At 48.3% G+C, this 12,446-nt stretch overlaps 1 protein-coding gene across 1 annotated transcript in view; it reads right to left on the bottom strand.

Moving 5' to 3' along the window:
- Positions 1 to 12,446, bottom strand: part of LOC138267091 (extracellular calcium-sensing receptor-like) — a 144,856-nt gene that overhangs the window by 67,295 nt on the left and 65,115 nt on the right. Inside the window, exon 7 of the mRNA XM_069215940.1 lies at positions 10,617 to 10,841. Within this exon, the coding sequence (XP_069072041.1) occupies positions 10,617 to 10,841 (225 nt within the window). The remainder of the gene's footprint in view (positions 1 to 10,616; positions 10,842 to 12,446) is intronic.

The following is a 12,446-nucleotide window of genomic DNA, read 5'->3' as shown; positions in this document are numbered from 1 at the left end:
AGGTACCCAGGGTATTGGGGTTCCAGGAGATCCCTATGGGCTGCATTTATTTTGCCACCCATAGGGAGCTCAGACAAATCTTACACAGAATTGCCACTGCATCCTGCGTGAAATAATGCACACGTTATTTCACAGCCATTTTACACTGCACTTAAGTAACTTAGAAGTCACTTATATGACTAACCCTCACTTAGTGAAGGTTAGGTGCAAAGTTACTAAATGTGAGGGCACCCTTGCACTAGCAAAGGTGCCCCCACATAGTTCAGGGCAATTTCCGAATATGGCCATGTAACATGTCTAAGATCATGGAATTGTCCCCCCATGCCAAATTTGGTATTGGGTTGCCAATCCTATGCATTCCCGGGGCTCCACTATGGACCCCGGGTACTGCCAAACCAGCTCTCTGATGTTTTCTCTCCAGCTACCGCTGCTTCCACCCCACAGACAGGGTTCTGCTCTCCCGGGGTCTGGGTACCCCAGTCCCAGGAAGGCAGAACAAAGTATTTCCTCTGAGAGAGAGTGTTACACCCTCTCCCTTTGGAAATAGGTGTTAAGGGCTGAGGAGGAGTAGCCTCCCTCATCCTCTGGAAATGCTTTGAAGGGCACAGATGGTGCCCTCCTTGCATAAGCCAGTCTACACCGGTTCAGGGAACCCCCAGTCCCTGCTCCAGTGAGCAACTGGAAAAAGGTAAGGGGAGTGACCACTCCCCTGTCCATCACCACCCCAGGGGTGGTGCCCAGAGCTCCTCCAGTGTGTCTCAGACCTCTGCCATCTTGAGTCCAAAGGTGTGAGGGCACACTGGAGGCCTCTGCGTGGCCAGTGCCAGCAAGTGACGTCAGAGACCCCTCCTGATAGGTGCTTCCCTGACCAGATGGCCAATCTTCCTCTGAGGGCTATTTAGGGTCCCTCCAGTGGGCGTTGCCTCAGATAATGACTTGCAAGAATTCACCAGAGTTCCTCTGCACCTCTCTCTTCGACTTCTGCCAAGGACCGACTGCTGACTGCTCCAGGACGCCTGCAAAAGTACAACAAACTAGCAAGAAGACTACCAGTGACATTGTAGTGCCTAATCCTACTAGCTTTCTCAAATGTTTCCTGGTGGTGCATGCTTTGGGGGCTGCCTGCCTTCATCCTGCACTGGAAGCCACAAAGAAATCTCCCGTGGGTTGACGGAATCTTCCCCCTGCTCCAGCAGGTACCAAACTTCACCGTCACCGGTACTCTGGGACCCCGCTCATCCTGGAGAGTGTGGCCCCTGGAACACAGGTGGTGGACCCAAGTGACCCAGACTGTCCAGTGGTCCAACTGTCCAAATTTGGTTGAGGTAAGTCCTTGCCTCCCCTCTCCAGATAGTAATCCTGTGGACTTCTGTGGGTGCTGCCTTCTTGTGCATGGGCTCTCTTTGTTGCTGAGGGCCCCCTATGTCTCCTCTCCCAAGTGGCGACATCCTGGTCCATCCTGGGCCCTGGCCGCATCCTTTTTCTTCAACCGTGACCTTTGTATCTAGCAAGGCTTGTTTGCGGTCTTTCTCCAAAGAAACAACTCTGCATCCTCCAGCACTCCGTGGGACATCTTCTGCACAAAGGAGAAGTTCCTAGCACCTTTTGTTGTTGCAGAATCTTCAGCTTCTTCCATCCAGAGGCAGCCATTTTGCACCTTAATCCAGGGTTTAGTGGGCTCCTGCCCCCCCTGGACACTTTCACGACTCTTGGACCTGGTCCCCTTCCTTTGCAGGTCCTCAGGTCCAGGAATCTGTCTTCAGTGCTTTGCAGTCTGTTGTTGTCTTTGAAGAATCCTCTATCACAAGTTTGATTCCTGCCTATGTAGAGGGGGATGACATAGATAAGTGGCTGGGTGCCTTTTTAGAGGGCCCTCCAGATGAGGAGAGTCGAGCCTCAGTACTGGGGTTCACTTATTTGAGATGTTGGTCCCCAACTCTGGGAGGGATATGCTCCTAACCTTGAGTGGGGAGGAGGCTGATTCATACCCAGTATGAAGAGATGCTTGACTAAAAGGTTTGGTCTGACCCCAGAGCAGTATAGGCTCAAGTTTAGGGACACCCAAAAGACAAGCACCCAGTCCTGGGTGGACTTTGTGGACATCTCAGTTAAAGCACTAGAGGGCTGGATATAGGGCAACAAGGTAAGTACCTTTGGGGGGCTGTACAATTTGATTATGAGGGAGCACCTTCTAACCAATTTGTGCAAGAAAAGCTCTGCTAGTATCTAGTTGATTCTAAGTTGACCAACCCCAGAGAGCTGGGGGAGGCAGCAGATGACTGGTTAAGAACTAGGGTTAACCAGAAACCCTCAGTGGGTGATCAGAAAAAGGGAGGAAATGGTTCTTCTCAGGGGAAGAACCAAGGGAAAGATGATAAAAAGCCCAAGGAGTCCTCACAAGAGTCCCGAAAAACTTATCAGGGTTGGGGTGCCCTGAGCCATTCCACTTCTAAGGGGAAAGGGTATCGGGGAAGCATTATGATCCTGTTAAAGCAGGAACGTTTCAGGAGCTTGATAAGGCCGGCAAGTGCTTTGAGTGTCATCAACCTGGACACAAAAGAGGAGATGCTATCTGCTTCAAGAAGCCCCCCACTGGTGGGCAATCCCAGGGGATTGCTAGTGTAGGGATGGGGGTGGAAGTTGGCCCAGGGCTGGGATCAGGGTGCACAGAGGTCACCTTAGTATCTGTGGGTGGGGTGGACATTGCAACTATGGCCACCTTACCTCCCAGCATGGAGAGGTATAGGCAGAGGCCTAAAGTCAATGGGACTGAGCTGGAAGTTCTGAGAGATACAGGAGCCAGTGTGACAATGGTCACAGAGAAGCTGGTTTCTCCAGAATAGGTCTTACCTGGTGTTTTCCACCAAGTGACTTATGCAGATAGCAGAACCCAACTCCATCCCATGGCCATGGTGAGCCTGGAATGGGGAGGTGTGTCTGGCCCTAAGAAGGTAGCTGTAGCTCCTGCCCTCCCAGTAGAGTGTCTGCTGGGAAATGATCTTGAAGCATCTGACTGGTCAGAGGTGGAGAAAAGGGTCCATGCACAGATGCTGGACCTCCCTGAATGGGTGTGTGCTGTGACCAGGTCACAGGCAGCACAACAGGGAAGTGCTGGACACTTGGACCCTGGAACAATGGGCCAAGCCTCCAAGAAGAAGAGAAAGAGCACTGGATCTGGCTTGCCAGCCCCCACAAATACAGAGGATCAGGACGAATCCAAACGTGAGGGGGAGGATCTGACCTCTGAGGGAAGGCCACTTCCCCTGCAAGCTCTGCCTGACTTGGCAGAACTGCAATGGGCAGGTGGGCCCACCAGAGAAGAGTTGTGACAGGGACAATTAGAGTGTCCCACTCTTGAGGGCCTAAGGCAGACTGCTGCCTGACAAGAATAAGGGGATACCAGTAGGACCCACAAGGTTTACTGGGAGGATGGAGTTGTTTACACCGGGGCAAGCAACCCCAAACCAGGGGCAACCAGGAGAGTGGTGGTCCCCCAGAAGTATAGAGAATTCCTCCTCACTTTAAGCCATGATATTCCCTTAGCTGGACATTTGAGACGGACCAAGACCTGGAACAGGCTGTTCAACCATTTTTATTGGCCCCAAATGTCAGAAAACGTCAGGGAGTTTTACAGCTCCTGAGTTACCTGCCAAGCCAGTGGCATGGCAGGGGGCAAGCCAAAGGCTCCCTTGATACCATTGCCAGTGGTTGGGACTCCCTTTGAGAGGGTGGGGATTGACTTTGTTGGTCCCCTAGACCCACCAACTGCCTCAGGCAACAGGTACATTTTGGTGGTTGTGGACCATGCCACCAGGTACCCTGAGGCAATACCCCTCCGGACAGTCACTGCTCCCACAGTGGCTAGGGCCCTACTTGGTGTGTTCACCAGAGTTGGGTTCCCAAAGGAGGTGGTCTCAGATAGGGGCACAAATTTTATGTCTGCCTATCTCAAAGCCATGTGGGATAATTGTTACTTACAAGTTCCCCACCCCCTATCACCCACAGACCAATGGTCTGGTGGAAAGCTTTAACAAGACCCTGAAGGGCATGATCATGGGTTTGTCTGACAAACTCAGGAGGAGATGGGATGTTCCCCTCCCAAGCCTGCTGTTTGCCTACAGAGAGGTGCCACAGAAGGGGGTTGTATTCAGCCCCTTTGAATTACTGTTTGGGCACCCTGTAAGAGGCCCATTGTGCTTGGTGAGAGAGTCTTGGGAGAAGCCTCTCAAAGAGTCCAAGGAGAATGTGCTGGATTATGTGCTGGGCCTGCGGCCACGCATGGCTGAGTACATGAAGAAGGCAAGCGGAAACCTGGAGGCCAGCCAAGAGCTCATGAAGCTCTGGCATGACCAGAAGGCTACCATGCCTGAGTATCACCCAGGACAGCTGGTGTGGGTTTTGGAGCCCATGGCTCCTAGGGCACTTCAGGCCAAATGGACTGGGCTCTATCCAATTGTGGAAAAAAGGGGTGAGGTCACCTACTTGGTGGACATTGGCACCCCCAGGAATCCTCATAGGATCCTGCATGTCAACAGATTGAAACCCTACCAGGATAGGGCAGACATGATCATGCTGATGGTCACTGATTAAGGGGAGGAGGAGGAGAGTGAACCTCTGCCAGACCTCCTGTCCTCAAATGAACAAGATGGGTCAGTGGAGGGAGTGGTACTCTCTCCCAAATTGACAGACCAGCAACAAAAAGACTGCAGAAATGTTTTGGAGCAGTTTGCTAGTCTGTTCTCCCTGACCCCTGGACTCACCAATTGGTGTGTCCATGACATTGACACTGGTGACAGCTTACCTGTCAAAAACAAGCTGTACAGGCTGTCTGACCAGATCAAGGCCAACATCAAAGCTGAAGTGGCTAAGATGTTGGAGCTCAAGGTAATTGAGCCCTCTGACAGTCCTTGGTCCAGTCCAGTGGTAAGGGTGCCCAAACCTAATCCCCAGGGTGGGAAGAAGGAATTGAGATTATGTGTGGACTACAGAGGTCTAAATGCAGTCACTAGGACTGATGCTCACTCCATACCTAGAGCTGATGAGCACATTGATAGGTTTGGGGCTGCCAAATTCCTGAGCACATTTGATCTGACCTCAGGGTACTGGCAGATTGCCTTAACTCCAGGAGCTAAGGAGAGGTCAGCATTTTCCACACCAGAGGGCCACTTTCAGTTCAAGGTGATGCCCTTTGGACTGAAAATGGTCCTGCCACCTTCCAACGGTTGGTGAATAGAGTCCTGTCCGGGTTGGAATCTTTTAGTGCAGATTATCTGGATGATATAGCTGTATCCAGTTCCACCTGGGAGGACCACCTGGTCCACCTGAAGGAAGTGATTCAGGCCCTGCTTCAAGCAGGCCTGACTATCAAGGCAAGCAATTGCCAGGTAGGGCAGAGCTCAGTTGTGTACCTGGGCCACCTTGTTGGTGGAGGCCATGCACAACCTCTCCAGTCCAAGATCAAGACTATCCTGGATAGGGAGGCTCCTAAAACCCAGACTCAGGTCAGGGCCTTTCTTGGCCTGACTGGCTACTACAGGGGGTTTGTTCAGAATTAAGGGACCATAGTGGCCCCTCTGACTGAGCTTACCTCCAAGAAACAGCCCAAGAAGGTCATTTGGACCCCAGAGTGTCAGAAAGCTTTTGACACCCTAAAACAGGCTATGTGATCAGCACCAGTGTTACTGGCCCCTGACTATAGCAAGGAGTTTATAGTGCAAACAGATGCTTCAGGGGAAGGGATTGGGGCAGTGTTAGCACAAGTTAATGAAGAGGGCCAAGATCAACCAGTTGCCTTCATCATCAGGCGACTACTCCCCAGAGAGAAAAGATGGAGTGCCATTGAGAGGGAGGCCTTTGCTGTGGTCTGGTCCCTGAAGAAGTTGAGGCCATACTTGTTTGGTACTCACTTCTGTGTACAAACCGACCACAGACCTCTCAGATGGTTGATACAAATGAGGGGGGAGAACCCAAAACTGTTAAGGTGGTCAATTTCCCTATAGGGGATGGACTTCACAGTGCAGCACAGACCTGGGGCTGCCCATGCCAATGCAGATGGCCTTTCCAGGTTTTTCCACTTAGCCGATGAGGACTACCAGGGTGTAGGTTAGTACCTATCACCTTTCATCTGGGGGGGCAGTGTAGGAAAGTCCTCCTTTTTGCCCTGGTCACCCCCACACTTTTTAGACAGGTACTGGTGGTTACTGACTCTTGGCTGTGCCCTGGGTACTGCTTACCAGTCCCAGGGCCAGTGATCTGTGTAAAGTGGATATACAAATTAGGCTAATTATAATTGGCTAAGTCAACCTACCTATAACTCCCTAGTATATGGTAGGGCATGTAGGTTTAGGGACCCCAGCATAGATACTGCACCCATAGGTCCACTGCTGAGGTGCCCAGTGTCATTTTAAAGGCAGGCCTGCCTTGCTGGCTGCTTTTAAATTAAAGTTATATGCAAATTCGACTTTGGAATTAAAAGAGTAGTTCCAAAGTCTTAAACTACCTTATTTTTACATATAAGTCACCCCTAAGGTGTGCCCTATGTGCCTCTAGGGCTGGGTGCCATGTAACTATAAGCAGGGGCCTTATAAAAATAGTTTTATAAGCTCTGGTGAGGTAAAACAGGCAAATTCATTTTCCCCTCATTGTAGTGAAAGGCCTCCATAGGCTAGAATGGGGAGACTTTATTTTAATTGTAAAAGTCCCCTTAATAAATAGATACCAAGAGTTTGGTATCAAATTATTTGTTATAATAAATCCCACAACTTCCAGTTGTTGGATTTAATTTAACTTGTTCAGGTAAAGAGTTTTAAACTTTACCTGAAAAGTTGCCAACTTCAGCCCTACAGTGTTTTGCTGCTGTGCTCTGATTGGCCAGCCTCTGGCAGCCTGGCCAGGCTGCTTGATGAGGTGTGAAGTGGCCTGGCTTCACACAAAGAGGTGTGCCTGTGGGAGGAGTTCTCCCCTCAGCAGATGGTGAGACAGGACAGGGGAGGGCTGCCAAACTGGTCTTCAAAGGCAAGGCAGAGAAGGACATTTGGAGAACCCAGCAACACCCCCACATCCTGCAAACCCAGACAGTAAGGTGCCCCCTTGATTAGATTAGGAGAGGGCAGGAGAGGGGGGTGTTTAGGATTTTTAGCCACACCAGTGGGTGTGCTCAGCCAGATGTAACCTCTAAAAATCACTTTCAGCCATGATGGGTTTTTGAGGAATGTTGCTCCCTGGGATTGATTTTTGCCACACTTCCCAGGAAGTGGTCATCACAGGGGGAAGGACCCTGCACCTAATTGGAGAACCTGGACCCCCTGTTTTTCACCCAGGAGCAGGGATAAAACTGGCAGACCTGCACCCACACCTCAGATCCCCATCAGATTCCAACAAGGAAGAACCACAGGAGAAGAAGGACTGCCCTGCTGGACCCCTGGCCTGCACCTGGACCCTGCACTCTGAAGGACTGCACCAGCTGCACTCTTGGGTTTCACCACAAGAAGGACTTTGCCTGGCTTCAACTAGTTCAAAGAGGGACTCCCTGTTTGCTACAGGTGGAAAATTGCTAACCAGAGTCCCCTGCACCAACTCCTGAAGAAACCAACCAGCTGACCACTGTCCAGTGGCCAAAAAGGAGTTTGCACCAGGTGCATTCTGGTAGTTATAATCCACACCCCGAGGATCATCTCAGAGCTTCTGGGACCTTGGGGTGAGCTGTGGACCCCAAAGAACCTTAAAGGAACATCTGGAAGAAGATCCAGAAGTTTGGAGAAGTTTGGAGAACCTTTGAAAAAAAAGCTCCATAAAGGGACTGACCAACCGCAGCAACTCTAGCCGGCTTGCCTCAACTGGGACCCGGCCTGACTTACAGGTTCATCCCGGTGAAGAAAATCTCCAAAAAAGAGACTAAGGGCCAGATGTAGGTGGCCTTTTGCGCCTCGCAAACGGCGAAAAACGCCATTTGCGAGGCGCAAAAGGCCTCACGCGATGCAGAAACACATTTTGCGAGTCGGTACCGGCTCGCAAAATGTGTTTCCGACTCGCAAATAGGAACGGGTGTTCCCTTCCTATTTGCGATTCGCACCGCGATGTAGAGTTGATTTGTGACCACGAAAGTGGTCGCAAATCAACTCGCAGTTACCATCCACTTGAAGTGGATGGTAACTCATTCGCAAACGGGAAGGGGTCCCCATGGGACCCCTTCCCCTTTGTGAATGCTCACAAAATTATTTTTTCAGAGCAGGCAGTGGTCCTATGGACCACTGCCTACTCTGAAAAAAAACGAAACTAAAAGGTTTCAGTATGTTTTCTATTTGTAGCTCGTTTTCCTTTAAGGAAATTGGGCTGCAAAGAGAAAAAAATAAACTGCTTTATTGAAAAGCAGTCACGGACATGGTGGTCTGCTGTCTCCAGCAGGCCACCATCCCCGTGAGTGCCTAGACTCGCTATGGGGTCGCAAACTGCGACCCACCTCATAAATATTTATGAGGTGGGTCTTTGCGACCCCATAGCGAGTCGCAGAAGGTGTCTGAGATACCTTTCTGCATCGCGAATTGCGAGCTGCAATTTGCGAGTCACTATGACTCGCAAATTGCAAGTCGCAATTTGTGACTTACCTACATCTGGCCCTATGTCCGAACGTAGGAAGTTGACTGGGACCTCCAAGGTCGTCGGCTCTAGATCCAGGTTTTCCTCGGGCGAAGGATTTTTACCTCGAAAAAACAACTAAGTCCCAAAGTAAAAATCTCCACTGAGGGGTCCCGCGACGGGTATCAAGAGAAGAGTTCCAGGAGGTCGGATTGCACTGGCATGTTCGAACCGCTGAAGAAAATCTTCAGACAAACGACTAAGTCCGAAGGTAAACTTTTGACCGAGGCCTCCCATGGGCTGTAGCCAAGCTGGTCTCCATCACAGTCGGCCTTAAACTTTGACTTTGCCCCAGTCGAGGTGCAACCAGATGACCAGATTGGCGCTTTTTGTTTCCAGGGGCTAGAAAACAAAAATTCTTTAAAAATTCATATCTCCGGTTCCCCTTATCCGATTTAATTTGTTTTTGTGTAATTTTAAAGAAAAAATAGTATCTATTTTTATAAATTGGTCTTGGATTTTTAAACTGTTTCCTGTGTTTTATTTAATTACCGTCTTGTGATATTTGAATGCTTTACACTCTGTCTCCTAATTTAAGCCTTGTCGCTCGTTGCCAAGGTTCCAAGGGTTGAGCTGCGTTTAATTTACTGAGACCTAACTGGACCGAAGTGGAGGTTAGTGGCCTATTGCTAAGTCTGGGTACTTACATGCCCTTACCAATAACCCATTTTCCAACACAAGAGAGTTAAGTATGGCAATCAGGGAAGTAGCAAATTTTTACACATTTCAAGGGACAGCCCACGTACACTGGGCACTGGGCAGCAGAGTCTTGGTGTGTAGAATCATAAAACGTACACTAAAATTCTGCAAAAATAGGTATGACCACACCGCAAAAGGGGGCATTACCTCACAGGTGTGAATGTACCTCCCTGTAATTAAATCTCAACCTGACACAACATAAGGTCAGATCCATAATTTCAGGGTGAGCTTGCTGCTGGCAGGTGTGTGCAATAGTGCTTAATTACACAGTCATTTCAGCTACTCATATAGAGCCAGAATGGCTGTTTAGAGAATAAACAGTGGAATCATCGTTTCTGTAATTGAGCAGTGGTTCCCAACCTTTTGACTTCTGTGGACCCCCACTTAATCATTACTGGAACCCAGGGACCCCCACTGAATCATTATTGGAATCCGGGGACCCCCTCTACACTAAGTCATTACTGAAAGCTTGGGGTCTAATATTATTTAATTTTTGAAGCAGTTGCGGACCATCTGAGGAGATTTCATGGACCCCCAGGTGTCCCCGGACCACAGGTTGAGAACCACTAGATTACTGCATATTGCCTTTGACAGGTAAAGCTGTCAGAGACATCCAAAATGTACCTGTTATCTGCAGTATTCACCAGGTAACTTCCTATTACTTTTTCTGCTCCTGGTAATTGACCAGAGACCATTTTTATTGGGTGTAAGTCTGCTGGCCCGATTAAAGGGCACCCCTACACTCTGCACAGTGACACAACAATTTTGACTGAAGATCTTAGCTGGGCCCACTAAATCAGGCTGTGGGCGAGTAATACAATATTTGTCGTTCATTCATTTATTTCTAACACTTGTAGAACTCATGGCCAAAGAAACATATTGATCTCTGAAGGAATATTGAGCAGGTCAAGCTAAGATTTTCAAGGGCATTTGTGCATGACCCTTTGTTCTTTTGAATACAAGCTGTTGATTAGATTTCATAGTAAATCTGTTTAGTATTTCAAAATGGCATTTTATCCGAGCCACTGTAAAAAAAATGTAAACACACTGTACACTTCCCCTCATTGAACCCCGCCCATCAACAATGTATACACCAAAGTCAGTACTGTAGACAAGGTCCCACGCCCCATGCACACCTTATTATTCAGAGGGCTAGAGCATTGAATCTAAACCAGTACCACTTTAGAGACAAACACTCCTAAGGAGACGAAGGTGGTTGCCTGAGGCCCTGGATGATACTATATGTATATGGGAGCACTTTAGGGATAGGCCTGTCCAGTCACCTGCTCATACCCGCCCAGCTGGATGAGGCTGTTGTTCAGGGTCAGCACTGGCTCTGAAGTGTGTCCCGGCTGGTAAGTTCCCACCACCACATTCTCTGCCGCTCCTTCTGCGGTTATTTTCCAGTTCACTATTTCGTAGGCTGGTGGCGGGTTCCCATTGGAGTCAAAAAATACCTTGTCGCCCGCCGTGCTCCGGAAGTTAACATTTCTCAAGTAGTGAAGGAGCTGTGAAAATAAAAAAAGTCATGCTGTACTTTAGCACTGAAAATACCTTATGAATCCTCTGCTTGTGGCAGTGAAAATTAATGAAGTATTGACTTTCTAGAATCTTATGTCTTTAGGCTGCCCCTGACCCACCGACCATGTCGTTGAGGTAACAGATTCCACCTCTGCCCCCCTCGGCTATATAGTGGATTGGTCCAGGATGCCACCACTCCCGTGCCCCGTCACAAAGGCGGCACATAACTTTTGGTACAACTTTCCATTTTTGCCATTCTTTGCACAGATCACTGATTTTAATATTCAGTCATTTAAACGTTTTCAAAGTGTGGAGAAACCGTGCAAAAGATCCTAATACACATGACCCCCTGCTGCTGATGCTGCTCTACTGACAAGTTCTGACTTCACTCAAATGGGCCAAATTCACAAAGCTTCCCTGAAATAATTTGGAATGTGACTTGGATACATTTCCAATTAAAAGCCAATAGGAATTAGCAAAGAAATGGACGCAAACCAAAGACCACCATGGAACCCAAGTTGATTTACTTCATAGAGAAAACCCCAATTAATTGTGCATCAGGGTCGTACCTATCAATAATGCAGTAGGTCCAATGGCACCGAGACCAATGAATCTGTGGGGCCAGCTGCACCCAGGCTCTTTCTATTTTTTTAATACCAATCTTGTGGATGGGGACTATTTTCTCGCTTATATTAAGCCACATAGCATCCTTGTACGCTACTGCAGCTTAGTAGTAGAATGTTCATTTCCATATATTTTTTCATTTCTATTTCTTCTTTGGGATAACATGCTTCGTATGAAGAAACTCTTTCTCCTACCTCATGAAATAGGAGGATGCAGAATTAATCAATGCAGATGATACTCGTTTGAAGTGTCTACTATCGTAATGAGCTTAGAAAAAATAAAATCTGATTTGACCCATCAAGATGTGGAATTGTGAAATTCAAAATGCATTTTTATACACGTGAAAAACCTGTGTCAATTGGCTCCTATTGTCACCAAACGGAATCAGAAACCGGTCTTAGCTGAAAACGTTTCAAAAGTAACTCTCTAGACTACCAAAAGCGCTTCTAATAGCAAACAAGTGTTCATAGACAACAACAATATTCACGCCAGTGCTTTTCTTCATCTACAGTTCTCATACTCTTACAAAGTTCATTTAATCACATTGTTTACTAAAGGATATTGTGGACTGGGAACTGACTAGGTAGGAGAAGAAAGGAGAGGGGCAGGGAAGGGGCTGTGTTTGGTAAATGTGCTACAAATACTAGTTAGGCTGTGCCGCCTAGTGGTACAATATAATGTTACTCTTTGTTGGAGAAATCCAATAAAAACGTAAAGGTTTCACTGTTGTACTAAATTTATCCAGTAGGTGGCAGTGCCAGACAACATGTGCTGATGAACCTAAGTTATACACAGAATCTTTCTCAATCAATCAATCAATCAATCACAGGATTTATAAAGCGCAGTAATCACCCGTTAGGGTCTCACGGCGCTGGGGGGGGGGGGGGGAAACCTACTGGTCGTAAAGCCATGTCTTTAGGCGTTTCCTGAAAGTTAAGAGGTCTTGGCTCTGGTGAAGGTGGAGTGGT

The sequence above is a fragment of the Pleurodeles waltl genome, chromosome 12 (assembly GCF_031143425.1).
Source record: "Pleurodeles waltl isolate 20211129_DDA chromosome 12, aPleWal1.hap1.20221129, whole genome shotgun sequence".
NCBI classification, from domain to species: Eukaryota; Metazoa; Chordata; class Amphibia; order Caudata; family Salamandridae; genus Pleurodeles; species Pleurodeles waltl.
This window is presented reverse-complemented; position numbering and strand designations above follow the sequence as displayed.